The following is a 26,894-nucleotide window of genomic DNA, read 5'->3' as shown; positions in this document are numbered from 1 at the left end:
TCACTCCATCCATTCGTTGGCGTTCGATCTGTTGTACCTCCTGCCTCGGCGCTCACTCAGCCTTAATATCCTTTCAAGGTTGTTGATCCTAGCTTTGACTCATTGTTTGTTTTCCTCCGCTGGTTTGCCAGTGCCTGCAGGAGCTAATCCGAAGCGCAGACACGTCGTGACCCGCCGGGATCATTGTCTTTCAACCCCCCTCCTCCCGTGTCCTTATCCTATCTCACCCCTCACGTTTGCCACTACGGAAGTGTCTTTTGATCAAACAACAAAGAACGCGATTGACTCTTTGTGCGTGAATACGCCAAGGGGAATAATTCCGGTAAGTTCGTACCAGATCGTGGAATCACCGGAGCTTTGTTGGTAGGGCTCTTTGGCTCTTCCGTTCTCCGCTTTCCCTCCTCATTCTACCACCCACCTTCTCTGACCTTGCTCTTCTAACTCAAGACTTGCTCTGACGGTATTAGTATGCTGCTGAGGCAGTCCCTGCAGCTTATTTTACCACCATGGCGACCCATATGTCAGCAACTCCGCTTCCATCAACCAACGGCCAGACCCACGCGCGGGGTCCTCAAGGCGCTACATCGACCGGATCGGCCGCAACATCTGCGCCTTCTGTGAATCGCAAAAAGCAGAAACGTCGCCAGAAACAAGCTGCTCGCTTAGCCGCCGAACATCCTGATGCTTACGCCCCCGGAGATGCGGACTCACGAGTGACAGATGAACAGCGCTCCTACAATGAAGACCACGAATATCACCTCGACGATCACTCCCATACAGCAAGCAGTGATCATTATGGATTTGCGCCACCAGAACATCCCCACGGACCCACGATGAACGGACCCGACGGTCACCATGCTGCCTTGGGCGAGACCTCGAAAAGGAAGAAAAATAAGAAAGCGCGATCCAGTTCCCATAACCATGCTGATCGTAGCGCAACTCCGCTTTCGAATCCTTCTGCCACTTTCTCCCACCCTCCTCCGCCTCCTCAATCCATGCCATACATCAGCCGATTCACTGGAAAACCTATGAAAAATAGCAGCATCTGGAACCAGTCAACTCTGGAAGAACGGGAAAATATCAGGACCTTCTGGTTTGAGCTCGGTGAAGAAGAACGACGCCAGCTTGTCAAGGTGGAAAAGGATGCTGTTCTGAAGAAAATGAAAGAACAGCAAAAGCACTCTTGCAGTTGTACGGTTTGTGGAAGAAAACGAACTGCGATCGAAGAAGAGCTAGAGGTCCTCTACGACGCATACTACGAGGAACTGGAACAATATGCGAATAATAATCAAGGCGCATTCGACGAAGGAGCTCCTATCATCCCTCCTCCTCGACTCTATCAACCACCCCTTCGAGCCCCAGGGCAGCATACTAGGACGCACGGCCAGTTTCACCCATCACGGAGCCGGGTCCAGGAGCTACCCGAAGACGACGATGATTTAGAAGAGGATTACGACGAAGAAGAAGAGGAGGAGGATGACGAAGAAGACGAGGACGAGGAAGAGGATGATGAGGAGCTGTACAGCGACGAAGACCTTGAGGATGATGAAGCTCGAGCAGCCCGCGCTGATTTCTTTGCATTTGGGAATAGTCTAACTGTGAAAGGTATGCAACAAGGTCACTTGGTCGATATTATAAGGGTTCGACGTTTAACTTTGAATACTGATCATTTCTACTAGATGGCATTCTTACAGTTGCGGACGATCTCCTCAAAAATGATGGCAAGCACTTCATCGATATGATGGAGCAACTGGCCGAACGGAGGATGCAAAGAGAGGAAGATACACAGTACGGAATGGCTGCTGCTCATCAATCCTTCCATGGGCATAATCATGGTCCTCTAGATGATGAGGACTACGATGATGAAGAGGATGATGAGGATTATGATAGTCAAGAGGAAGAAGAGTTCGACGAGGACGAAATGGTACGGGTCTATGATCTAGGATGTGATATTGTTCGCGCAAGTTTGCTAACAATAGTAATAGGATGCCATGACCGAAGAACAACGCATGCAGGAAGGACGACGGATGTTCCAGATTTTCGCCGCCCGGATGTTTGAGCAACGAGTTATGACAGCATACCGAGAGAAAGTTGCCGAGCAGCGTCAGAAACAGCTAATTGACGAGCTCCTCCAAGAGGAGACGTTGAACGAGCAACGCAATGCGAAAAAGGCCCGGGAAGCGCAAAAGAAGAAAGATAAGAAACGATTGCAAAAACAAGCGAAAGAAGAGGAGAAAGCCCGCCGGGACGCTGAGAAGGCAGCTGAGGAAGCGGCTGCGAAGGCTGCGCAAGAGAAAAAGCTCGAAGAACAGCGATTAAAGCGCGAAGAGCAACGGAAGAAACGAGAAGCTGAAAGAAAGGCACAAGAGGAAGAGCGTGCTCGCAAAGAAGCCGAGAAGCAGCGAAGGCTCAAAGAAGAACGGGAACGTCAAGCTGAAGCTGAGCGCAAGCAACGAGAACAAAAGGAGGAGAAGAAGAGGCGAGAGGAAGCCAAGCGCAAAGAAAAGGAAGAGCGTGAGGCCACTGAAAAGAAGGCCAAAGAGGAGCGTGACCGCAAAATGCGCGAAGAGCAGGCGAGAAAGGACAGAGATGCGGCGCGAGAGCAGGAGATCCGAGATCGTAGTGGAAAACGTGAGCAAGTCAGAACCTCGCCACCACACACTCTGCCAGGCGTCATCCCATACAATCTCCAGTCCCAGGCCCCTCCTGGTTTCCTGCAGTCTCCGCATTATCCCACGGCGACACCTATTGTTCCCAAGGTTTCGACCCCGGGGCGGCCTCGCCAGCAATCCCACCATGGCTCTTCTACATCATCCCCTCACTCGCAACCTAACAGCGCCGATTCCTCTCACCACCCTTCCATTTCCCCACGTTCCATGGGTCATTCGCAGTCAGGAGCGACTTTTGGTACCAGACAAGGTTATCAACAGCCTCCTTTGCACCACCCTCAGCCTTCCGCTCCTCTGTCCCCTCTAGGGCGCACAAATCCTTCAGCATTTTCTGGCCTCGGCGGTCTACCGTTCAGCCCCCGGGCATACCAGGAATGGCTCCGCGATCGGCTCACCCTCCAGAATCGATGTATTCGTCGAATGCTGGGATGATGAACCCTTTGCGACCATTCAATGGGTCTGGCGGAATTCCCGCGCCGCCTGGTATGAACGGTGTACGCCCCATGCCGCCGAGCCGAGCGTTCCCACCTGATTCTGGACACGGTCTTCCCTTCGCTGGCAACCATGGAGTGCCTGGGGCATTCCCTCTACAGCAAGCAGGTCTGTCAAAAGTCCATTCCAGGCAGCCCTCTCTTTCATTTGACCGTTCCCCGTTAGAGTCTGGGACCCAGCCATTCCCCATCACACGGCCCAGCCCTATCAAACGCCCATCCAGCTCCGCACAGGACCGACAGAACAATGGCAATGCTTCCGCGCAGCAAGATGTGGATGGCTTGAGTGCTCATCTAGGCAGCAGTGCGCTCCTTGATGACACTGATGCTACATATCCATCAAATCTGTCTCAATCATTGCCTGGTGCCCCCGCACCCGGGCCATTCCCGGGCCCAACGCGAGCAAGCTTCCAAGGATCGTCCTTGTTCTCGGATCCTCTAGGATCCCCGCAGAATAACTTGGCAGCTGTTTCTCCCATGGGCAACAGTACATGGGGTGCGGCGCCCTTCGGAGGCTCAGCCTTCCCTTCCACATGGAGACCCGCCCCTGCCGGAACTGGCTGGCCTCCCAATAATGCCTTCGCAGCGGGTGGTCATCATCGGCCCCACACTTCTCGGCCCGTTACAATCCGCCTGTTGGTCATCCAAGCATGCAAGCACCTGAACTCAATGACCAGCCCGCAGAAGGGTGCTGGGAGCTTCCATGATGTGAACCTTGTTCTCGGTCAGGTAGAGCAGCTGCGCAACTCAGGCGAGCCATCAATCTCTTTGGATGAAATGCTTGATATCTGCGATACAGAAGGCAGTCCGCAGAATGGCGGCGGATCATTCTCTATCAAGGAAGGCCCGAGTGGCAAGTCTGTCCGGTTCGAGCCCGATCCCAACAGCGCGGCCTCAGGTCATCGGGGTAGCATTGTGCCTGGCGATATCGGCAGCCCGGTTCCTAGTAACAGTCACCCAGCCCCCTTCAGCGGATTCGGCGGACCCTCCGTGCTGCGACAGTATGCTTCGCCTCCGACTGGCTTATTCGGCGGGACTTCTCTATCCTGATCACGACTTGATGCCAACTGGGCCTTGGAATGAATCTTCTTCTCGGCCTCCTTTCCAGCACTTTTGCTGGAACGACTTTGAAATGCCCTCGTCTATTTCTTTTTCATTTCCTTTTTTTATTGAAGCGTCATGGATTAACGTCATACTCACACATCTGTCTACATCTTTCTACCCGAAAGAGTCACTGCTATTGATATGGGTTGTTTATTTGCTTGGTATTTTTCCAATGTGTTTGAATGCTTTACTTTTAAGTATGGCATCCGGATTTGTTTATGTACGGTATGAGTCTCTGGCCTTTCTACATTATGCAGCGATATCCGTGGAGATAGGGTTAGTCTCCCACTCCGTTCATCGTCTTGACCAATTGCATGATCGAAGGTTTCTTCGGCTTTCGCTTGCTGGCCATTCGCGTAGAACGTAAGTATATAGGTAGTAACGTAGAGCTGCGTCTTTGGTAACTATCACGTGCTATGTAGATAGGGTTTATATATACTCTAGAGGACATTAGCTAGTGGCTGGTTCCTTATGGATGAGATCATATTTTCCATTAACTGACCCCTCGGGGCTACCCAGGTGCTTAGTGGTTCTACAAATGGAAAAGAGAACAGGTTGTTCATGGCCGATACAAATCACGTTGAAAGGGTATGGTGTTATACGGAGACAATGATACACTTGTATATACTAGGGATGAAAGAAGACCGAGGAGCAGCAAGGAAAAAAGAAAAGCAGGCTTCCAGGAACAAAAGAAAGACAAAAAAGACCAAGGAAATAGAGTAGGGCAGAAAACAAGCCCTGCCAGGGGGATGAACACAGAATCCATGTGGCACATCACATACGTACACTGCTCCTTGAAGATAACCGGGAGATGTGTGTCCTGACTAAAATGGCCTAGACATCCATCTTGACAATTACTTTGGTGGGTCCGTAACAATGCCTTCGTATTCGCGAGAGCGAATATACTCCAGCGTGCGTTCAAAGTGGCGCTTCGGGGCGTCAAGATTAGCATTTTGCTCATCTTCGGTCGTCTGCAGGTTGGAGTGGATGAGTTCGATGAGACCATTCAGGTACTTGGTAGTTACGGTCTCGTTCTGCTGGTCGAAATAGTAGACGTAGCGGTTGAGGATTTCCACAAATAGCTCGACGGAGACAGCAGTGTCCATGCAGGCGTCGGCCACACGGAGGGCGCGCTGGAGGCACTCCAGGACTCGTTTGCCGTCACGGTAGAGCTGCAAAGTTGACGTCAGCTAAGAGGTAGTAAGACATTGGAATTGGAGATAAACTTACATCTTTGGGATCTTCTTCTCCACGTTGAGGGTTCTCGACTACCCACCAGAGGTGGCTTGCAAGGTACACCGCGCGGCATTGATCGGGCTTCTTGAGGAGTTTGCTTCCATGCAGCGCAGCTTTGGTAATGAGTGTGTCATAGTTCTCCTTAGAGAATCCACGACTCCCATGTAGGGCGCCTGATATGATGCATACGGCCTGGAACTGGGCGCGCGAGTCGCTGATGGCATCTTCATAGATGGTGAATGCCTGCGCGAAGAACTCGTAGCTGACTTCCTCAAATCCTGTTTGATCGGCAATCTCTCCACACATGACAAACAGTCGGAGTGCGAGATCGGCGCAACCTGGATTTACGCGCTGGTACAAATTGTTGACGCTCTGGTGCATGAACCGGTATAGAGCCGACGACTGCGATTGCCAATTGTCGTCGTAATGCTCGCGCGACTTCAGTTTGCGGGCCAATCGAATTGAGGCCGTTATGATTGCAGGAGTAGTATAGCGGATTCGTTCGTTACCATCGGCGAATGCCTTGCGCGTTGCTTGCAGAAGCTATCGCAGACTGTTAGTTATAGGTAATAAAGCATATGGCAAATGACCCTACCTTGAGCTGAGTGTCATTGTCCGATGCCTGAATCAAGTGCACGAGTCTCGCAAGCCACCCTTGCTCTTCTACCGTCTCGTCAGTTTCTCCTCCCCGCCGTTGGGACTGTGACCCAGGGTAGCCAGCAGACTGCTGCATGCCTTCCTTGATCAATACTCTTGCCGTCTGGAGCACACGGTCGAGGTTTTCCGTTGTGGAAACCAAGATCTTGTTCTTCAAGAGACTGCGAATGACCTCGCCAGCAACAGCCCTCCTTGTAGGGTACGACTGTGAGGTCAGTAGTGGCAGGTAATGTGGCAATGCCAAGGCTGTGAAGATCGAGATGTAAGATTTGAGAGGAGCATTGAGAAGGTGGAGGATGTGTTGTTGGGTTGGCGCCGAATGCAAATCGGCATGATCAGTGTACTCGGCAGTCTTTTGCGTCGCGAAGTCCAGGACTTGGTCAACATACTCTAACCGGTCTGGATAAGTATTCAATGCCAGATTGACAAGTGATACCAACAGCGCCATGGTGTCTTGAATCGGCAGTGCACGGGTTCTGATCAGATTGACCACTTGATCGTAGAATATATCGTACAGCTTAATTTCTGCTGGGATACCAGGCTTAGCGTCGTCCCCATTCTCAATCTGCTTGTCTTCCGTTGGCGGTTCAGCAGCCTCGGCGCTTTCTTTGGGTGTTTCTGCTTCGTCGTTCTCGGTACCGTTTTCCTTGGGTATTTCATCGGCACTGGCGTCCTTTGGTTGTTTGGTTTTGGTCTCTTTGGCAAGCTCGAGCTTTTGCAATAGCTTAGTGACAGCTTCTTCCTCACTTTGTTTCCGTGCTTCTGGTTCTACCGCCGAATCCGCTTCCCTTGCCGCATAAGAAGACAAACGGTCCATAAGACCAATGACGATTTTCTTCAGATCCACGTGCGGGTTAAGTCTGGCGATGGCAGATAATAGAAGGTCCAAGGTGTGCAGGTGGAACTCATCTGGGAAGACCTTTGTGATAACTGTTGATCAGATTAGCAAATGGACCAAGCAAGAGTATATTCCGAGAGAAAGGAGACCAGGGAGCCATACCCTCCAGGAGATATTCTTGCGCAAGGACATCTCGGCATTGTACAACCTGTTCCAGAAGAGCTTGCAAGATACCAGATTTGTACCCTTCAAGATCAACCAACTGGCTGAGTCGAACAATGTTGCTACCGACGAGCAGCTCCAATTCGCGCCGTTCTTGTATGCGCCTATCCCGCTCTCGTGAGGGCCCCTGGTGCTGAAGTCGAACCCAGAGCTTGTTCATTTCCACGAAATTCGTCAAAACAAAGCTGATCGAATCCTGCATATTACCCTCTGGACCATCGCCGGTTCCCGAGGGCAAATAATCCCGTGCTTGACCGGAGAGGTAGTATCGCAAGAACAGGCCACGGATTGGGTGCTGAACACCTCGGCTCATCTCCATCATATCCTTCATGATCTCCTTGACCGGCGCATCTTCGACGGACATGTAAACCGTACCCACAGTGATCATCAAGTACAATCGGGGGACGATGTTGCCGGCATACTGAACGAGCTCATATAGGTCGGCAAGGTGGTTGACGGGGTGGTTCTCCTTTAGGTAGACGGAAAGGTGTCGCAGCGCATCAAAGACAGCCATGTACAATTCGTAATACTGCTTCGGGCCTAGACTGGGGGTTCGTAGTTCGGAGACAAGAGTCGATCTGCAGAGGTAGATTTCAAGCTGTTAGCATATGGATTCAATGCGCACGTTCCGAGGTCGCTGCCTAGGCAGTTTCAATGGGGAGCTCACCCGCATTTCAGCGCATCCATGAGCTTTCCAGGAGTCTCTAGACATTTGCGCATCAGACTCGACTGCTGCCTCACCACCCCCAATGCCTCCTCGAGGAGGCGGTTCTGGTCCTCGGTGACGGGTGGTGGGCTAGCCATCATTGAACGGGTGAGGGGCGGAAGCTAGGAGGAGAGCAGGGGTGAGCACATGCAATGCAAAGACAATGGGCTAGCGAGAGATGGTCAATTCATAAGACAAGAACCAAGGTGGGAATAATGGTGGAGGGGGGAAGAGCGGAAGGAGGTTGAGTGGAGGATAAGCTCGGGCGTGACAACTTGAGACTCCACGAGACGTCACCCGTGGACTTCCTACGACAGTCGATAGCGGCTCCTCATAACATTCCACCTCTTATATTCCAAGGTTGCCATGCGCTTTCACCTATACAGCTTCAAATGCTTTTACTTCTATATCTCTGTAATATTTCGAAGGCTATTGAGGTAGAAGAATTCAACCTTTTTTTATTACCTGCCGTACGGCAGCAGATTGGGCTGCCTTGTCACAAAGAATGAGCGCAAAGTCTTCTCTCTCGCTTCTCTCTCCCCCTAAAGATTCAATCTCTCCCTATCCTGATCCCAGTCCTGCGCCAGTGTAACTCCCTCCGCCAATCGAGAATGCTCGCCTCCCACCGGGGAATCGCACTCGGGGCAGCGGCTCGTTTGCCTGGCTAGACCACAGTCCCCAATGGTAAAGGGATGTCCGTTGCGACAGTAGTACCAATGCCCAGTTCCTGTAAACTCTTGAGCCATTGCCGAAATGACTGCCGTGCGTTCCTCGTTGGTAATAATTGTGTAGAATGTGCCTCCACGCAACATTTTCTCGACGCTGTGAACTTCATCTGCTAGTCCTTGTGTCTGACCCGGGTGCGCATCGCAAAGACCTCTAGCTTTCTGAATGGCAGCCTGGCCTTGCTTCAAGATAGTGTTCCTCTTCTCCGGTGTCAAGCAATGTGCCCGTTCGAGGGCATAGAGCTGCGCTAGGAAAATATGACCTTCTGCCTGCTGCAGAAGTCGATGGTGAGTGACCGCTTGCTGGATGAGGGTCTGGCAATCATCCTTGATCTTCTGTAGATCAAGCTCGAATCGAGGTGTTTCCTTGCTTGGGCATCCTTGGGAAACAAGACTCAAAAGGTCAACGAGCAAAGCAATGTCCAGACGGATTAAGAGGGCAGTGCCCTGTAGGAAGCCTTTGGTCTGAAGCACATTTTCGACCTGATCAATGTTCTTTCTCGATATTCTGAGTGGTTGGCGTTGTCGGGCATTTTCGATCAGTCTCCGTACTCTCTCGAACGGTTGCTCCTCGGGTCTCACGCGACGCCTATAGAGATCGACGCGCTTTCGCAGGTCAAGAATGGAATCCCACCGACCTGGGTTTGTGCTCTGGATTATTTTTCCCATGCTCTGAATTTGATGGCTCCGTGGACCGGAAATCTCAATTAACGACGGCCAGGCATACTTTCTCTGACCCTTGGTTGCATGTAATTCATGGACAAGCCTGGGAAGCTCCTGTGCAAGAGGGACATATTCCTGGTTGAGTAAGATGATCAATTTTTTTGTCGACTCGTCGAGGATAGCTCGACGAACCAGCCGGCCATATCGGGCAATATCTCTCAGTGGGCCACGACAGGTGGCGCACGTTTTGATGTCTTGAATAGAGAACGGTGTCAATGATGCCCAGATAGAGACTGGCTTGCCACTGGCATCGACCTCGTAGTAGCGAGCCATATCCATTTGAGCATCCATGTTTTCAATTGTCAAGAAATGTCCACATTTGGGGAATACGCATGGGTTTTCGTCCAGGTTGATTTCCTTGTACGTTTGACCCATGATGAAGTCGACTTCATGATTTCGGATATCCTCATTTCCGCAGGTTTGGCAGAAGGAGGACGAAGGACATTTTTCTCCACATACCGATGGGCACTGATGTCCACAAGCCAGCTTTTTCTTGCACCGCTTAGAACATGGAACATGATCACAAGGGGCTGCACATGGCATTGAGCAGACGCTGTGAGGGCACGCTGAAAGGCATTTTTCTTCTGCGCAAGGAGTACACGGCTCGTAGCATTTTCGCGGGCACTTGGAATGACCGCAGTGCACTTCACAAGGAGCTTTGCAGGGAGGACAGGGCTTCTCACCGTGGCAGGGAAGGCTGCATGTATGAGCGCAAGTAGATTGATTCCGGTCACACCGTTGTTCGCAATTTCCATGATCGGCTAGAACGCCCTCATGCCCTTTAGTGACGCAGCGGTAACACATCTTCTTGCACAAGTGTCCACATGGCAAGGGGCTGCGACATTGAGCTACGCAGCGATAGTCTTTTGTTTCCACGTCGACGTGGCATGGCAGTGAGACGACATGATTGCAGCCTGGGACCGTCTTGTCCACGCGTACCAAACAGCCAACTGTCGAGATATCTTGATCCTGCCAGCAAGGAAGGTTTGGCACTGGATGACCACATGGGAGTTTTCTGTGCATTTGATATACGTTGACCATGCACCTTTCCGGGCAAGGGTCCCCGCATCGCTTAGGGCACGAATGATTGCAGCCACTAAAGGGTCGAGGGCAACGCTCTAGGCAAAAGACAGCGTTGTGAAGAAGATCCGAATGGCATTTTTGAGCGCAGGCATGCCCACAGCTAAGCCGTTTAACACAGCGCAAGTTGCAACCTCCTTCGGGTGAGAACTTTGGAAAATCTTCTGGCGTCGAAACCGCAATGGGTGTATCTGGATGGCGTGGGCATTGCAGCTCCAGGGCCTCTCCGATATTTTGATCTTGCTTCAAAATTTTTACGACTTGGGCCCACATGGGAACATGGATCGAGGTCTCCGAATTGCCGATGATGTACATACCGTGTTGTGCTCGCGACAACAGAACATTGATGCGATTGGAAGTGCGTAAAAAGCCGCATTTGTTCTTTGGGTTGCTTCGGACTAGGGATATCACAACAACCTTTGCTTCTTCGCCTTGGAAGTTATCCACGGTAGCGACGCGAAGAGTCTGTGACAGGGCTGCTTTAATCATGGGTTTGGGCTTCACTTCATAATCCCCATAACCCGCCTGCTTGAGATCCTCTTGATCACGGTCGCCTACTACAATGGCAAAGAGTTCATCTAGCCTTTTCCGTAGTCGGTGGAGTTGGCCCAGATATGGAGTCAACACTGCAATGTCTCCGTGCTTGCATTCGCCTTGTCGAATAAGATGGTTGACCAGCAAAACGGTCATGTCGACCTCATGACTGTTCCAGTGAGAGGTTGACATGGCATCGGGGTCGGACCCTCCCTCTCGCTGTCGGTGATCCAACCAGAATAATCTTTTCCGCATCCCCATAATCTCTGGGTACTCCGAAACAGATGCAGCATCCTTCAGCTTTGGATACAGGGTTTCGCGGATTAGCCGAGCGATAGATGGATGCATTCGCCGCTGTGTTTCCAATGTGTTGAAAGGAGCTCCACAGCTCATGGGGCTTTTGTTTGAGCTCACTAGTCTTTCAAACAAGGAGATATCGAGTGAATACTGCGTACCGCCCCGAGGATTCTCGCTAGAGAGATCGTAGTTCTGAACCTGAGGGCGGAGTTGCTGTTGATCACCGATGAGGATTGCATGTTCAACAGATGGTATGAACGCCGTGAGCAGATGTGATTCAAGAACCTCTCCAGCCTCCTCGCACAGCATAAACTTGCATGGAAGTCTTCGGAACATATCCAGTCTACGGGCAAGCCCCGCTGTAGTGGCGCCAATGACATCTGCTTGAGCCAGGCAGCGAAGGTGCATCTCATCCTGGATGCTATCGTACCCCTGTTTGGCAGCACTGTGAGATGAAACGATTTGTCTAACTTGTTCGTCAACTTCTGCCCTGTATTCGCGACACCAATGGTTGTAAAGATCCTGTCGTTCTTTTCGAGACATTTCCAAGACATTGACGTCCTTGAGCCGGTCCACAGGCCGTGCACGAACATTGTATTTAGCTGCTGAATCAAGCCAGGTCTTGATCGTAGTCTGGGGATTGGCGGTATTCATTCCCAAGAACCCATCTTCTTGGATCAGCGAAAATAGCTGATCGTGATGGCCAGGGTCTGTCCGCTGGATATGGGACTTGAGACGAGCAATGGGGACTTCCCGTTTCAGGTCAAAGGCACGAAAATCGCCCTCACATAGTGAGAGTCTCTCGGCTGAGCTCCATCTTTCTTTCTTCTCCATCTTTGTTCTTGTTGTATCTTTCGCAACAGACTGAAGGTTGAATTTTTCCAACCTTTCCGACTTGGACTGGGATCCAATACGAACAATTTGAGACGTCACATTGTTGTCCAGTAAGGCCTCAAGAAGCTGGTCGAGAGCATGGTTGGTATATGTGACACATAGTATGGGTCCTAATCTTCCCCTGGTAGCTTCTTTGTTTGCCAGTAAGACTTTGATAAGAGCCACACCAGTGTAGCTCTTGCCAGTACCAGGTGGCCCTTGGATTAAACCGAGCTTTCGCTTCAAACAACTGATCAATGCGCGAGCCTGCGCACCATCCAAGGTTGAATGATCCTGTACGTATTTCACGTCAGATGGTTGATCAACGCGGACGTAGAAATTAGTATCATTCTTCATGAGGCAGCGGAGATTGAATGCAAAGCCAGGCTGGGAAGCATACAATGCCGGAGCCATGTCGGATATGTTGAAATCGTCGTAGACCCATGGAACAAACAGCTCTGAGAAAGGTAGGTTTCGGGCCACCTTCATTGATTGGAGTGCTTGAAGCGCCGGTTCAAATGCTGGAAGAATGACTCCTGGGAACTCCACCAGAGAAATAGTGGTCTTTTTAGGACTAAAAAGGTCCAGAACGACTTGAGTGTTGGTGTACCGAGAATCAACCGGCATCAACATAACAGAGCCTCTCGTGGAACTCTTCCACAACGTTTTCGGCTCTGCCTTGTTCTGTGGGGGGACTTGATGCTGTGGGAGGGAAATAATCTTTTTGCGCCTGGGTGACATGTCACGATGTGTCACGGTGCAAAACAACACCACGTCCTTTTGAACGATCAGACACACAAGCGCACCGGGCTGTAGACGCCTTGAGTTCTGCCACCACATCTCTCGGGCCATGGGTGAGTGGTTTGTTACTCCGGCAGGCTGAGGGAAGTCGACTTCGAAGTAAAGACCCGAAAGCCAATTGAACTCGAGATTGGCCACCAAGCACTTAGGATATACGAATTTGCGCAATTGTGACTGCTGGGCACGCGGACTCAGTTCGTGGTGGATTGCATCTCGAAGTTGACCGACGGTGTCTTCTCGTAACAACCGAAAGTTTCGATCTAGCAACCCGTCGATACCATCAATATGCCATTGAACTGGGTCAGTGACGGGCAAATACTCCCCTCGAGGGCTGCAGATTTCTTCGAAGCTAGGCATGATCTTAATCTGGCAGATGTCGTCAAAATCATTGTTGTGTCTGCCTCCGGGAGTCTCGCGATTGGCGACAAAAACGGCTTTGCTTTCTTTCTTCACTTCCTTCTCTGGTGTGCCCGTTGGGAGGGACTTCCCAGTCTCCATACGCTGAAGAAGACGACCAAGGTGTAGCCGAGATTGGTAAAGTCGACGGTCGCTCATGCCATTCTTGTTATTCATCGAGGCGAGCACAGTTTCAAATCTGTGTGCCACGTCATGCAGACAGTCCTGGATAGGGGCCGTAGAATTCAGGTCCGCGATGCGGGAGAACGTGTGTAGAGATGCCTCCAGTAACATGGCGCTGCCTTCGTTGGTGGTGTCCGTTTCGAGAACACCACAGATGAAATTGAGCCATCGCGCTGCTCTAGATCCGTCGATTCCAAACAAGACATTGTAGATTGTGCCCACTGCCTGCTCCAGTACCAGAGAAGATACAACCTCAGGATTTGTGACTGTCTCTAGAAATGGTAGCACCTGAGTCTTGAAAATTAGATCTCTCGTTGTGACATCCATGCCTTCGAAATTTTCCTGGACAAGGTCCAAGATTAGGCGTAAGCCATCTTCACTCGCCAATGTCCGGATGACTTCTTGTCGTATGCTGGCGTCGAATCCAATCAGTTCCCTCGCTTTCCGGAAGATAGTCGTTTTCTTCCCAGAGGAGGGACGAATGACCGCCGTGCGTAGAGGAATGCTGCCTTGCCATGCTCGAAACTCTTTTTCTGTATTTGGCAAGCCACGATCACGTCGGGGCAAGGGCTCAGGACGCCGAATCTGGCTGGTTGAAACTTTTGAGCTGCGGCTTTGGCCATTGCTCACATGAGCAAATTTGCAGTTTTTCCATTGGCATTTGCCTCTGGCGAAGTCACGGCACATCCTTTATAGGTTAAGTTGGTTAGCATCTTCCGCATATTCCTCAGAAGGCTTTCCAAATGTGCTCAGGTATCTCTCAAATCGATTGTCATATGTTGCGAAAGTAAGAGAGATCTAAATCATACCTTTGGGAGTCCATGATCTGGTATCATCTCCTGGTCAAGTGCTTGGTAGAAACAAGATGCTGGAGAGGGAGATCTCTAGCTGGTTGATATCACAAGAAGATGTGATTTATGGAGGTCAAGGAGGTTGAAAGGAATGCAACGTCCGGCTTTCCAATTGTTGTTTGCTGTGGGATATGCAAGCCCTAAAACTTATGAAAGACCGTGACAGAAAGCAAGAGGGTGGAGGAGAAGGAAAGCAAAGAGATATAATCTTCAAACTTGTCAGGTGCCCAGGTGCCAATCGCCCATTTACATAATTTTCGAAGGTTGCCCCGGCATTTGCCTAAGCTTCTTTCGTTGCCATCTTTTAGATATACGTACATAATGTATTGGACTGGTATCTTCGTTTTTGACTACCTATTTGATACATGTATGCTCGACAGAACCGGGCAAAGAAGCGATAGCGAGGAATTAAGCAGCTCACTTTACTTTCTGTACGTGGCTAATCCTGAGTCCTGGCTACTTACCTCTTTAGGTAGGTGATCTCACATCTAGATTAGGAGAGGGCCTGAGTTAGGTACATTGTTAGCCAACAAAAGCAAAAGCCATCTAGCGTGATGAAGATACGAGGAAGTGCTTATGAACATGTAATAAACAAGTGATAAATGCTTCCAATGACTAACTGCTCCTATTTAATGGAACTCGAACGTATCAATTCCCCAATTCCTATCGAGGAACCGGAGACGTCAATGATTATATACAAGAGGAGCAACCTGGCAAGAGAAAAGGCCAACATCGATCAAAGACCATGGTGAAGCACGTGTTTCATGCAATTCCCCATTCCTGTTTCAGGGATATGGCGAAGGCCAAAGCTCAGCAGGGGTATAGAACCCGCGAGCACCAAACTTCTCTGCCAAAGAGACCTCCAAGAGCAATCTGGTTAACGGATTTGTTGTTTATCTTTAGACAGATATTGCCTCAATCGCTTTTGGTGAACAAGCCAAGAAACGCCATGGATATCAAAGTACAGAAATATAATTGTCGAGGTGACATTGGCTAGTCACCTATTCTTTCCGGACACTGAAGTCCACATTACGCTCGCGCATCAACTCCTTGCGCTCCAGATCCTTGGCTGTAATGAATGAGTTAATGGTGTTTCCAGTCAATTCACTAGCCAGGGGTTTGCATACCTTCATCGTAGACCAAGAACTCGTGCAGACCACGGCCAGAAGGCACCATGGGAAGGACAGGGACCTTGCGGTCAGTAATGACCTCCAGGAGGGCAGGGCCATCGTGCTCAATCAGCCACTTCAGCTTCTCCTCAAGTTCAGAGGGCTTGAAGCACGTATCGGCGCCGATGCGCATAGCCTTAGCAAGGGGAACGAAGTCGGGGTTCTGCTGGTGAGTGTGCGAGTACCGATCCTCGTAGAAGAGGTTTTGCCTGGAACAGAAAAAGTAAGTCAAATATACCCGGAAGATCAGACACGACAGCTTACCATTGAGTGACCATACCCTGCTCCTCATTGTTGATCAGGAGCACCTTGACACCAATGTTAAACTGAGCAGCGGTGGAAAGCTCAGTGAGAGTCATGTTGAAAGAAGCATCACCATCGATGTCGATGACGAGGCAGTCGGGACGGGCCACCTTGGCTCCGAGAGCTGCGGGGAGACCGTAACCCATAGTACCGAGACCACCGGAGGTGATCATGGTACGAGGGTGACGCCAGCGGAAGTGCTGGGCAGTCCACATCTGGTGCTGTCCGACACCGGTGGTGATGATAGTCTTTTCCTTCCGGTCAGCGGTGAGCTCGCTAAGCTTCTCGATAACAGCCTGGGGCTTGATAGGACCGTCCTCGGTCTGGCGGTCGTAGAGAGACAGGGGGAAACGCTGCTTCCAGTCGTTGATCTGCTCGAACCACTCGGGACGCTCAGACACAGCCTTGACATGGGGCAAAAGAAGACGGAGGTTGTCGGCACAGTCACCCTCCACGGCCTCGTTGGCCTGGACAACCTTGTTGATGTTCTTGGGCATAATCTCGAAGTGCACGATACCACCGCGGCCTTCAGTAGCGGCAAGCTTGGCTTGCGGTGCGAACTTGGGGATGCTGAGAGTCACACGGTCATCGAAACGGGCACCAACAGCAATGATCAGGTCGGCCTCCTGCATAGCCATGTTGGCGTAAGCGGATCCGTGCATACCCAGCATGTGGAGAGCCTTAGGATCCAACTCGTCGAATCCACCAAGACCCTGCAGGGTGGTGGTGACCGGGATGCATGCCTTATCGGCAAACTCCTTAAGGATCTCAGGGCCATCGGGGCGAGCAAGGAGACCCTGACCGACGTACAGAATGGGCTTCTTAGCAACGTTAACGAGGTTAGCAACACGGTTAATGGTGCCCTCGAGCTGCTTCCGGCTCATTTCGCGGGCTGCCACAGTAGCTGCGCTGGGAAGCGAAGGGATGGTGCTGTGCATGGGAATGGGATTGCGGAGAATGCCAGCAGTGACATCCTTGGGCAGGTCAACCAGGACGGGACCGGGACGACCACTCGTCGCGATCTCGAAAGCTTCCTGGATGCGGCGAGGCAGCTCACCAACGGACTTGACCATCACATTCCACTTGGTGCAGGCACGTGAGATACCGATCACATCGGCTTCCTGGAAGGAATCGGTTCCAATAGCGCTGGTGGGGACCTGACCACAGAAGACAACCATCGGGGTACCATCAGACATAGCATCTTGCATAGGAGTGATAACGTTGGTAGCACCAGGACCAGAAGTAACGAGGACGACACCGGGCTTGCCAGAGGCACGTGCGTAACCCTCCGCCATGTGGCCAGCACCCTGTTCGTGCTTGGGAAGGATGAATTCGAAGTGCTTGGAGTTGTAGATAGCATCGAAAACGGGGAGAATGGCACCACCAGGGTAACCGACTGCAAATACCAAGTATTAGAATTGGCAAACTGAGCAATATCAAGCATGATATACTCACAGACGTGCTTAACACCCTGGCGAAGCATCATCTCGTGGAAGATCTCTCCACCACTCATTCCAACCATCCTTTGTACCAGCTAATTAGTTTGGTGTGTACAAGCTGCCACGAGGGTTAACATACGAGTCATCGAGCTCGGGGAGCTGGCGGTGTTGCAAGGGAGAAATCTCATTGCGATGGGGTTCCTGGTTGAACGCCGGACTGGGCACGGGTCTGGATTCCCTGACGATTAAGCAAATTAGAACTAGACTACAATTGCATTGTGATCATATGGGGAAATAACTCACGGATTTGAAGCCGTAGCTGTGCTCTGGGTACGCTTCTGGACGGAGGAGCGGTGGGGCGAAGCGGCCGAAGCCACAAACGAGGTCGAAAAAGGTCGACGTCCAGCAAGCTGCTTCTGGAGGTGGAAAGCGCGCAGAGCGCTTTTTGAAGGTCTTAATGGCATCATTATGAATGACGGCCAAGCCAGGAAGACTGAGGGGAGAGTGGTTTAGAAAGTAAAGAAAAATGAGTCCCAATTGACCGCTGAAGATTGCCAGTGACTCGTCTCTGGGGATTCCGAGAAAACGCTTAACCCAAAATGTCCGACCGCTCTGAGTCAAGAAATTCGGGGCTTTTGATTGGTTGGACGCCCCTTCGCGCCCTCCGACCTCGGCCATTGCTAGATCACCTGATTTGGTGTTTTCGTATGTCCTCGGCAACATTATGGTCTACCTGTACCCCAACAGACTACTAACGAATCAGATATATACGTGGGACTATCATGTCTGCCATGGATATCGGGACAGGAACATAAATGTCACTGATAGTCAAGCATTTTATATCTTTTAAGGGTTTTTCTACACCAAACTCACCGGAGTCTTGTCTGATCCCCCGAACTTTTCGGTCATGTGGGTCCAGATCGGTCCGGGCGTCTGGGCCAACTTTGGAGGCTACTGGACAAGGAACGTTGTAAGGACGTTATACCTCGCCCTTGTTAGACCTGCAGTATTGTTGATCCCTTACTGCATGATCTGCGAGTGCCCAAGCCTCCAAGGTCTGTTGCTGGGCTACACTACTGGTCTTTTTACGCAACTTAGCATACAAGTCAACCGTACTTCCGCTATTTCGGAATCGTCGGTCTTCTATACTGCTATTCCGCACCTTTGGCTTGGATTATTTCCTAGAGGTAAATTGAAATGCTCTACGTCCTTGGATTAGCAAGTCAGGGTAGTAATTCGATCGAGTAGAACGGGAAACAAAATAAACGGCGCTTTATATAGATCGGGTTGTAAACCTTAGTAAATATTAACCCTACACACATGCACTTATCCCCACATCACTGTTGGTCTCACCGTGATAGCTAACCTGGGAAACTTATCTGCATCGTATCATTCGGCCCAGGGCCGAATGCAATCTAGTCGGTCCCCGCATGTATATTATTAACACAGCCATCCATGTGCATTACCTAGGTAGGTTCTATATATGTGCCGTAGGTCTTTGGATATGTCAAGTGAGTGCATATATCACATTTACCTTCAGGGCTAATCTTCGATCGGTAATTTGAGTCTAGTCCGATGAAAAGTCTGTACATAAGTGCGGGAATAGCTTCGTCCTGCGCTCGTTGGTCTATTTCCTACGAAATCTTTCTTCCCACAATGTCGTGCGACAATGGGAAACTTGGCCACAAGCCCAAACTTGCCTGTTACCGTTTCATCTCGGCTTAGGCGACATTTCTCCCTATGAAGAGATTGAGGCTTCTTCACTTGCAAGATTGGTCGAGGAGGGCATCCGAATGAATTCCACGCTGCCTGGTAGCGATATCGGGGATCGTCATAGGAAGTCGTACAATTACGTCTGGAAAGAACCCTCAGCCCGCATTTACCGACTACAACATAGGCGGACATGGGCATCTTGATGAAAATGTGGAACATGCCCCTCCGATTAGTGTCTTTGGAAATGACTATGACCAGATGCCACCGGAAATATCTCCCCACGGGAAGATGGATCTGACATTAACCCACATGCTTGTTAGGCGTATACCACCGCAACTCCCTCTACTGCGGAGGTTCATAGGGGCTAGATATAGAAGCGGGAACCGCCGCTGTTATGTGACGTCTCATTTCCAGGCCAGTCCAGAGGCCAATCAAGGCCATTACGGAGTATGAACTCCTTCTGACTATTTTCCTTACCAAGGTAGCCCAGCATCGATCCACGCGAGCTTTCTCTCCCGCGAAGTCAGCCGTGGGTCTCACCCGGGCACACTTGGCTTCGGGTGACTATATATGAAGACACTGGTCTCCATGGGTCCTTGATGATTGTGATGATTGTAGTATGTCCCGCAGCTATGCATTGAGAGAAGCCATAAAGCAGGCTTTCCCCATTGAAAAATCGGCTATGCATATATGTAGCCACGTTGTATTCTCTATTCTCCCTACAACATATTTTCCCGGTTCTATCGGCCCGTATATGGCATCCCGACTTTTTTCAGGCCCACTTTCGGGATCCCTCCATCCGATACGCTCGGCTCGAGACTCCACAGGCCAGGAACACACCCTACGTGCATCGTAGAGGAAGGACATGATGTAGATATAAAGGGATGACTATAAGAACTAATTTGATGCAATGAAAGAGTCCCTACAAGGAATAGAGAGGAGAGAGACTTCATGAAAATAATATAACATATTTCTAGCTATATAGCATATAGCAGAACATGTCGTCATAGCCAAATCGGGTAGAAAACCCCCGCGAGGGAAAAGCAAACCAACCAATAAGAAACTGTGGAGTTATTGATGAATGGAGACCCTGGGGAGAGTCCCATAACACCTCCCCGCAAAGCAGCGACACGAAGTCACCGAAGTTCCCGAAACGGGAAAAATGGCCCTGCTGTAACCTCACGTGCCTGGCACTTTACCCGGGGGAATATGGGGACATTTGCTTGAAGAGAAATTACACACAAATTACCACTCTAGCGTTTCTACTTCTTATACTTCTTCTCCCTCTTCTGGTCCTTCTTCTCCCCTTTCCTATTCTCTATTCCTCTCCATTCCCCCGCCTTCTCCCCTACCCCGCCATGTCACCCCAACAAGAGCTTGTGCCGCAAACAGAGTCTATCGCGGAAGTCTACGCAACAGATGAGGCCTCTCTGACTTCGGTTGCACCAGAGCACCAGCAGCGATGGACCAATCTCATTACTCAGTTCAACAAGACATATAACTACCGCCCAGACTTTGTGGCGCGCAGTCCCGGCCGCGTGAACATTATCGGCGAACACATTGACTACTCACTGTACGATGTCCTGCCGACCGCCGTCAGCGTCGATGTGATCATGGCTGTCAAGGTAGTCCCCGCTAGCGCGGAGGGCACCACTATCACAATCGCCAACGTCTCGCCGGAGAAGTTCCCCGCCCGCGAGTTCAGCGTGCCCCACGATAAGGACGTCGAGATCGACCCCAAGAAGCACGAGTGGGTGAACTATTTCCGCGCCGGTCTATCTGGTGCCCTCAAGTTCCTGCGCAAGGAGAAAGCAGATGGCTCGCTCGTTCCTGCTAGCATGCAGATCTTGGTCGACGGCAATGTGCCACCCGGTGGTGGTATCTCCAGCAGTGCTGCTTTCGTGTGCGCTAGTGCCCTGGCCGTTATGAAGGCCAACAACCACGACGTCTCCAAGCAGGATCTGTTAGATCTGGCTGTTGTCTCGGAGCGCGCTGTCGGCGTCTACTCCGGCGGGTGAGTTATCCCCCTCAACAGACGACAGCAACCAGCAGCAAACTAACCTCAGTACGTAAACACAGCATGGATCAAGCAGCATCCATTTTCTCCAAGCGCGGCTACCTGCTCTACACCCAGTTCTTCCCTAAATTCAACGCCCACCACGTCCCAATCCCCACCTCCTCCGACGAAATCACCTTCCTGATGGCCCAGAGTTTCGTAACCTCCAACAAGGCCGACACCGCCCCACGTCACTACAACCTGCGCGTAGCAGAGTGCACACTTGCCGCCGTGATCCTCGCCAAGCACCACGGCGTAACACTACCCAAGGATAACAGCTCCCTCGGGTACAGCCTGCGCAACTTCCACAACGAGCTAATGACCAAAGAAGGCCGTCTCCAAGATCCCCTGGAGTACCAAATCGACTCCGTGATCCAAGCGACGATGGACCTGTTCACACAAGAAGAGGGATACACGCGCGAGGAGATGGCGCAGCTGCTGGGCATGACCGTAGCCGAGCTAGAGGCAACCTTCCTCTCCGCATTCCCCGTGCAAGCGGAGCGATTCCAGCTCCGTCAGCGCGCGCTACACTGCTTCAAGGAGGCGCGCCGTGTGCTTGATTTCAAGGCTTGTCTCAGCAAGGCTACCCAGCTGGACGAGAAGCGCATTCACTATCTCGGTCAATTGCTTAATGAGTCACAGGAATCGTGCGCTACGGCCTATGACTGCAGTGCACCCGAGGTCGATGATATCTGTGCTATTGCGCGTCGTGCGGGTACTTGGGGTAGTCGCTTGACTGGTGCTGGATGGGGTGGTTGCACTGTTCACATGTTGCCTCAGGGTAAGGTGGAGGCTGTTACTTCTGCGCTGAGGGATGAGTACTATCTTAAGAAGTTCCCCGATATCAGCAAGGAGAAGTTGGAGCAGGCTATGGTTATTAGCAAGCCGTCCAATGGGTCGTTCTTGTATGTTGTTCCTGTTCACCCCTTTTGATCGCTGGGATATATTGGATAATGGCTAACATTTTTGTTATAGGGTTACGGGGGCTGCTATTGACCAGATCCCTCTTTGAATGTTGCATGGCAGATTGAAGCAAAGCCCTCTCGAATAGGGCTATCGATTATATTATATTGAAATTCAAAATATGACATCACTTCATCTTTACATGGACTATTCAATAAATAGTATACATTGAAGCTGCATAAGGATGCGCCGGATTGGAGAAAAGATATCCCAGATCTCCTGGGCATCGGTTCTTTCAGACAGCTACTGTGCCTTCCAAGCAATCGCGCAGATTGGCTGGGATTGTGGAACGAGGCGAGCGTCTTGACTCGCCCTCACTTGCTCAGGGAGTGCCTTTTGGTGGCTCTGTCTGGGCAGGAGGGTTTGGCTCCAGGTCCATAGACAGAATCTTTCAACCATAGAACTTGCTGGTTGGATTCCTCTGAAGCCAGGCAATAAGTTACCTGCATAACATACATGTTATTGTTCAGCTGGTTGTATCCGGAAACTTCAAGTCTTCTTCTTGGGGGCAGCCTTGGCGAAGAAAGCGCTCATTTTCTGCATCCCGCTCGTGTTGACCTTCTTCAGATTCTTAACTGCTTGGGATTGCGAGGCCTTGGTTTTTTTCTCTTCCTCCTCCTTGCGACGTTTCTTCTCGCCCCGTATATCCTCTTCCTCGTCGTCAAGGCCTCGTTTCCGACTGAAGTTGGACAGGTCGCGTGATGCGAGAGCTTGAGCACGAAGATCCGCAATCTCCTTGAGACGGTCGTTCAGCGGCTTGAAATCGATTGGGCTCTCTGCGGAAGCGAGGATCTCATCCAGCCTCGAAGCCATGGTGGCGGGCAGATATGACTCCTTCATAAAGGACAGTGCAGTGGAAATTCGGAGGAGTCGAGTAATGTGATCCGAAGCTGGCGACTCTTCACTCGGTGGCTGTGGCACGGGTGTCGATTCCCCTGCAGGTGTCGCAACAGATGGAGTCGCAGTTGTAGCCACAGTCGAGGGTGAATCATCCCTCTCCTCGGACTTCGAGGCCGATTCCTGGCTCTCGTTTGATGGCTCCTGGCTAGTCGCGACATCTTCTCGTTTTACTGCCATCAAGGGAGTGGCTAGCGTCTGACGAACAAAGCGTTCTTCAAGACTCGCAGGAAGACCCCGATCCGCCATACGTTCTGCCTTTGTGATCAACTCCTGAACAAGCTTCGTCTCATTGAACCGGAACATCTTCTCATCGCCAGCCTCGACCACTTCACATATAGCTTCCGCCCGCGCTAGGAGGGAGCCCCGGAATTCATCATCGTAAAGGACTTGGCGCAGATGCTTGGGCATATCGTCTTGGGAGTCGATTATATCGTCGAATGGCTGGAAAAGAGAACGGCCTGATTTCGCAGAAGGTGCTAACAACGGGACCATGAAAAACAGCGCATCCACAGGAGTTGCCACTAGGAACTCTGCTTTCTTCGTGATCGAGCCCTGCACCGCGGGCTCGGATTCCTTTTCCTCTCCTTCCGACGGACTCTGGGTTTCGCGCGCGCGAGGCGCGAACAGAATACTACGCCCCATATGTGCTGGGGGCGCAACAACCGTAAATTCGTATATACCGCGATTCGGGCAAAAGAAGTAACGTGTTAGCTCCCCCGATTGGGGATCTGGCAGGGAGAGGAGTCGCGCATTGTCGCTGGTAGGGGATGGAAGGATGAACGTTTTGCTCGGTTTCTCTGCCGCAACGAGAGTTTTAGCTTTAGTCACGTCTTCAGACTTCTCAGAATTCGTCGGGGCTGATCGAGTCTTCATTGTGTGATATAGGTGGGAGTGAAGGAGAAGACCAGAAGACCAGAAGGTCGGGAAACGGAAGGGGCTAAAATGGAAACGCGCCGAACGCGCCTTCCCGAACCCAATCAGCCCTTGGACGCGATCCGTCACTTTCCCTTTGCATTAGCGAGTTTCAGCCCGATTTTGTTATTGTACCCTGTTCTCTCTCTCTATCTTGAATATCCCTTCACCATAAATTCTACATTCTGTACTCTGCACTCTGCGCAAGGGCAAAGGGCGTGGGCCGCAAATGACGCTCCATGGTATCTTCAGTCACTGATTACGTCTGAATCCTCTCATTAATCGCCAGTAAGGGACCTACGATCAACTTGGCCTAATTCCATGGCTAACTATTCACCCCCCGTCAAAGTGGTCGAACCCGCGTGGCCGCCCCAATCCCCCCGCGCGGCTCTCTTGTGTTCGCCGGCTGGACGACGAAAGTACCAAGACATGCAACGCAATCGAGAGAATCTAGCATCGCCATTGAAGCGCTCGAATACCACACCCAATATCCGATCAAAAGCGAGTCAAATTGTGGATGAAGATGATGGGGAGGAGGAGGATGAAGAGACCCTGCAGCTTCAGCTAGCAGAGATCAAAGCGCGCTTGAAGTTGAAGAAACTCCAGCAAAAGAATCGCGGAAGATCTAGTTCGAATCTCGATGACGAAGATGCTCGACCGGATTCCGCAATTAGCGCTCTACGAACAGAAGACCGCGGTGCAACACCAAGAATCACCAATGGAGGAAGGCAAAGAACAAGCAGCGATGGAATCCAGGTTCCGGCATCACCTACCAAGCGAGAAGTTCCTGTCGCCGACCCTATATCGCCTCGGAGATATGTCATGGGTATTGATAAGGGCTGGAAGGCCAATGATGTATCCTTGAAACGACCTCCAAGCTTAAGGCCCGGCCCTCGGCCAAGTAGTCACATGGGATTTCGAGACGGTGCTACACCGCGCTCCAACGACATATTCTCTTCACGCCCCCAGACTTCTCCTTCATCAACAGGAGGGATCAACCGGATAAAAAGTTTCAGCGAGAGAATGGCGGAAGGCAGAGCGGCTGAGAAATCTCGGCTGGAGAGATCAGAAAGGGTCCAGGCTAACCGCAGTTCGGCCTTTCAAATTGACAAGTCGGAGCTAGAGGCCTTCAAAGCTGCAGCTTCGGATGAAAAGCATTCCCCGCCACCGTCGTTGTCTCGAGAGCGGCCTACGGAAAGCTTCAGTCGCGAGGATATCCTTCGATCCGTGGGACAATCCCGCCCATCCGGTCTACAACGCAGTAATACAACTCCGAACGTTCGAAGTACTGAGGGCAGTGGCCTCAAAGAGAGACAATCTCACCTACATAGGCGAACTCATACGGCGGAAGAAGAACTAAGTTCCTCTCACAAATCAGGCCAAACTGACGATACTACGGTGAAGGCCCCAGATTCTTCAAAATTTGAGTCCTACTCGTCGCTACATCTATCAAGCCGAGTTCTCCCGCATTCTTTCTTGAGCCGCACACTCGCAGAAAAGAGAATTCTTCGCATTCCTGATCTACTGAAAACCGTCAAGGCACCCGCATTCGAACTCCCAGAGGACATTGATGGGGACTTCGTGGTATTTGGGATCGTCGCTTCCAAGTCGGACCCCAAGGACAAGAAAGTTTCGGCGAACGCTTCGGCTAAAGAGAAGGACCCTTATGATGATGGGTCTAACAACACGAACAGATATATGGCCATTACCCTAACTGACCTGAAATGGACTATTGACCTCTTCCTTTTTGACACTGCTTTCCCCCGTTATTACAAAATCTCGGAAGGGACCCTCGTTGCAATTCTGAACCCCACAATCATGCCTCCACCGAAACACAAGCTGGACACAAACCGATTCAGCTTGTCATTGTCCTCATCAGATGACAAGGTCCTCGAAATTGGCAAGGCACGGGATATCGGGTTCTGCAAATCCGTGAGAAAAGACGGAAAGACCTGCCAATCCTGGATAGATGGTCGAAAAACCGAGTTCTGTGACTTCCACGTTGATATCCAGATCCGACGCACTCAGGGCCAACGCTCGGGGGTCAATGCTGACACCGGTATGCTTGGTCCTGGTGGTAAATCCGGTTCGCGGACCGGTTTGTTTGGGGAAGGAGTGAGGCGACGAGCTGCTTACAAGCAAGGTTTGAAACACGATGGCCCTCAATATGACATGGGATCTCAATCTCTCTACTACGTGGCGCCCCCCAGAAACCGCGGCGCTGGTCGTTCGTCCTTCAACCCCATGGGAGGCTCTGCGGCAAACCTTATTGATTCGCATGACGATCCCTTCATCGCCTCGGGTATGATGGGGCGCGGTATGGACAGCAAGGAGGAGCGAATGCGCCGGCGTCTTGCGACCCAACAGCGAGAGCGTGACATCACCCAGAAGCTAGTTTCCGGCCGCGTAGGTGGCGTGGGCGCCGAGTACCTTCGCACAAGGACCGGCAACGAGAGCCCAAACAAGGAAACAGCACCAGGAACCCCCCTGCCGAAGAGCCCCACCACAACCAACGGCCTGGATATGACCACGTTTGGCAAAGCCAAGAATGTCCGTCTAAGTCCAATGAAGCGTGCCCATGACAAGCCCCACGGCAGCGGGGTCAAGAAGACGCGCTTTATTACTTCAAGGGGTATCAAGGAGGCTGGCCGTGAGAGCCTGGGTGCGCCTGCTGAAATCACGCCCAGTGGGAAGCAGGTACTCTTGGATGATGACGACGACGATGATGATTTGGAGTTCATTTGACGCATCCAAAAGCCATATCCATCCTGTTGCCTTTCAAACCTTTGAGTCTCCGTTGAGGATGGGAATACCAATAACGCTATAACGAATACAAAGCATGTCCTGGTTGCATTGGGCGGATTTTCCTTTTTTTGTTGGATTTGTTGAGGAGTGAAGCTAGATACCACCCTTGTCATAAATCGATGTCTCGGTTAATGTATTTGTACCCCCATCATGAAAGCTTCCTCTCCTTGTCTACTTGTACAAGTACGTAGGTACTTAGGTAGTTGCTGCGCGGACTTGTACCAGTGATTCGCCCGGCTACTGCCGAA

General features: G+C 51.2%; 8 protein-coding genes across 8 annotated transcripts; 3 read left to right on the top strand and 5 right to left on the bottom strand.

Moving 5' to 3' along the window:
- Window positions 1–160: 160 nt before the first annotated feature.
- N7525_003171 (uncharacterized protein) lies at window positions 161–4,210 on the top strand (the record flags this gene model as incomplete). The annotated part of the gene is made up of 5 exons (XM_061212624.1): window positions 161–340; window positions 468–1,605; window positions 1,680–1,924; window positions 1,986–2,871; window positions 2,931–4,210. Coding segments are annotated over 5 exons (3,729 nt in total), but the record flags the coding sequence as incomplete, so codon positions are not given.
- Window positions 4,211–5,118: 908 nt separating this feature from the next.
- Window positions 5,119–8,024, bottom strand: N7525_003170 (vacuolar protein sorting-associated protein 35; the record flags this gene model as incomplete). The annotated part of the gene is made up of 5 exons (XM_002559386.2): window positions 5,119–5,436; window positions 5,495–6,043; window positions 6,096–7,087; window positions 7,158–7,795; window positions 7,885–8,024. The coding sequence occupies 5 exons, from the start codon at window positions 8,022–8,024 to the stop codon at window positions 5,119–5,121; spliced, it is 2,637 nt and encodes an 878-aa protein (XP_002559432.2).
- Window positions 8,025–8,465: 441 nt separating this feature from the next.
- N7525_003169 (uncharacterized protein) lies at window positions 8,466–9,746 on the bottom strand (the record flags this gene model as incomplete). Its single annotated transcript, XM_061212623.1, has 1 exon — window positions 8,466–9,746. One exon carries the CDS (start codon window positions 9,744–9,746, stop codon window positions 8,466–8,468), a length of 1,281 nt encoding a protein of 426 aa, XP_061069644.1.
- Window positions 9,747–10,132: 386 nt separating this feature from the next.
- On the bottom strand, window positions 10,133–14,358 carry N7525_003168 (uncharacterized protein; the record flags this gene model as incomplete). The annotated part of the gene is made up of 3 exons (XM_061212622.1): window positions 10,133–10,219; window positions 10,503–14,223; window positions 14,345–14,358. 3 exons carry the CDS (start codon window positions 14,356–14,358, stop codon window positions 10,133–10,135), a joined length of 3,822 nt encoding a protein of 1,273 aa, XP_061069643.1.
- A 1,029-nt stretch (window positions 14,359–15,387) lies between these two features.
- On the bottom strand, window positions 15,388–17,764 carry N7525_003167 (acetolactate synthase catalytic subunit; the record flags this gene model as incomplete). Its single annotated transcript, XM_002559388.1, has 6 exons — window positions 15,388–15,455; window positions 15,514–15,764; window positions 15,820–17,254; window positions 17,314–17,381; window positions 17,437–17,535; window positions 17,601–17,764. 6 exons carry the CDS (start codon window positions 17,762–17,764, stop codon window positions 15,388–15,390), a joined length of 2,085 nt encoding a protein of 694 aa, XP_002559434.1.
- Window positions 17,765–20,368: 2,604 nt separating this feature from the next.
- N7525_003166 (uncharacterized protein) lies at window positions 20,369–22,078 on the top strand (the record flags this gene model as incomplete). The annotated part of the gene is made up of 3 exons (XM_002559390.1): window positions 20,369–21,024; window positions 21,090–21,971; window positions 22,042–22,078. The coding sequence occupies 3 exons, from the start codon at window positions 20,369–20,371 to the stop codon at window positions 22,076–22,078; spliced, it is 1,575 nt and encodes a 524-aa protein (XP_002559436.1).
- A 440-nt stretch (window positions 22,079–22,518) lies between these two features.
- N7525_003165 (uncharacterized protein) lies at window positions 22,519–23,802 on the bottom strand (the record flags this gene model as incomplete). Its single annotated transcript, XM_002559391.1, has 1 exon — window positions 22,519–23,802. One exon carries the CDS (start codon window positions 23,800–23,802, stop codon window positions 22,519–22,521), a length of 1,284 nt encoding a protein of 427 aa, XP_002559437.1.
- Window positions 23,803–24,162: 360 nt separating this feature from the next.
- On the top strand, window positions 24,163–26,586 carry N7525_003164 (Mcm10/DnaG-type zinc finger protein; the record flags this gene model as incomplete). Its single annotated transcript, XM_002559392.1, has 1 exon — window positions 24,163–26,586. The coding sequence occupies one exon, from the start codon at window positions 24,163–24,165 to the stop codon at window positions 26,584–26,586; it is 2,424 nt and encodes an 807-aa protein (XP_002559438.1).
- Window positions 26,587–26,894: the final 308 nt, after the last annotated feature.

Source organism: Penicillium rubens (genome assembly GCF_028828025.1).
Source record: "Penicillium rubens strain IBT 27055 chromosome Unknown utg000002l_segment0_segment0, whole genome shotgun sequence".
Classification (NCBI taxonomy): domain Eukaryota; kingdom Fungi; phylum Ascomycota; class Eurotiomycetes; order Eurotiales; family Aspergillaceae; genus Penicillium; species Penicillium rubens.
The sequence above is the reverse complement of the archived record's forward strand: the minus strand, read 5'-3'. Positions and strand labels throughout refer to the sequence as shown.